This window comes from Sphaeroforma arctica (assembly GCF_001186125.1).
Source record: "Sphaeroforma arctica JP610 unplaced genomic scaffold supercont1.3218, whole genome shotgun sequence".
In the NCBI taxonomy this organism is placed as follows: Eukaryota; class Ichthyosporea; order Ichthyophonida; genus Sphaeroforma; species Sphaeroforma arctica.
Window position 1 is genome coordinate 2,793 of NW_014037340.1, and position 1,024 is coordinate 3,816.

A 1,024-nucleotide genomic window follows, 5' to 3' on the forward strand; every position below is an offset into this window, starting at 1 on the left:
GTGTGTGTGTGTGTGTGTATTTATATATATACATACATATATATATATATATATTTATGTACATATGTATATATATATAAATTGTGTTGGAGGATGATCGCGATATACGTGCTTTCTACGAGTGGGCATGAAGTGCCGGTGTAATCGGTAGCAGACACGATTAAGACGTCAATGTTGTGCGCAGCGCAAACAATATTTTTCCTATGACATAGAAGGATGTGTGCACAACACAGGGTATTATATATGTTCTATGCCTAATAAATGCATCAATCTACATATTCACCCCTTACGGGGGGTGGGGGCTTGGGTACATATATACTGACATCATATAGGATTCGAGTCATCGCCAGTCTACGTAATACGAACAATGGTATATGTATTTCAAACAAGGATGTGTAAAACACATATAGCAATGTGTTATTATGAAATTGCTTAAAATTTTATAAATTTATGTATGTATATGTATCTTGCCCACTCCACAGGAGTCAAGATGGTCATCTGCGCTCTTCATACGGGCGGACAAGGAGTACCGGTAATAGCATCGGCAACACACACCAAGAACATGGCAACAACATACGTAACACTACAGGGAAGGCGCCCTTCAATCCACAGAATCTGCAACAGCATTTGCAGCTCATAGAAGATGAACAGAAGCACAGTCAACCCAACAGTGAAGGAGTACAACACCCGAACATTGCCGGTGGGAATGGCCTGCAAAATGGCAGTAACCCTCAGCTCAACATGCAACAACACAGCAGTATGAGCACACTACAACAACCAAATCACCAGATGTCCCCAATGCACGGGAGTGTTCCAAAGTCTGGGTATGTACAATGTATGTTTGCGAGTAAGTAAATACGAGTAAGGCTACTTTATCTCTATATATATATATATTATATTATATATATATATATATTATATATATATATATATATATATATATAGTATATAGTATATATATATATATATAATATATATATACGTATATATATATGTGTGTGTGGTGTGTGGTGTGTGGTGTGTG

The 1,024-nt window shown here is 37.1% G+C and overlaps 1 protein-coding gene across 1 annotated transcript; it reads left to right on the plus strand.

The window, feature by feature from the left end:
- Positions 1-482: 482 nt before the first annotated feature.
- Positions 483-824, plus strand: SARC_13384 (hypothetical protein; the record flags this gene model as incomplete). The annotated part of the gene is made up of 1 exon (XM_014292485.1): positions 483-824. A coding segment is annotated over one exon (342 nt), but the record flags the coding sequence as incomplete, so codon positions are not given.
- Between the last annotated feature and the right edge of the window lie 200 nt (positions 825-1,024).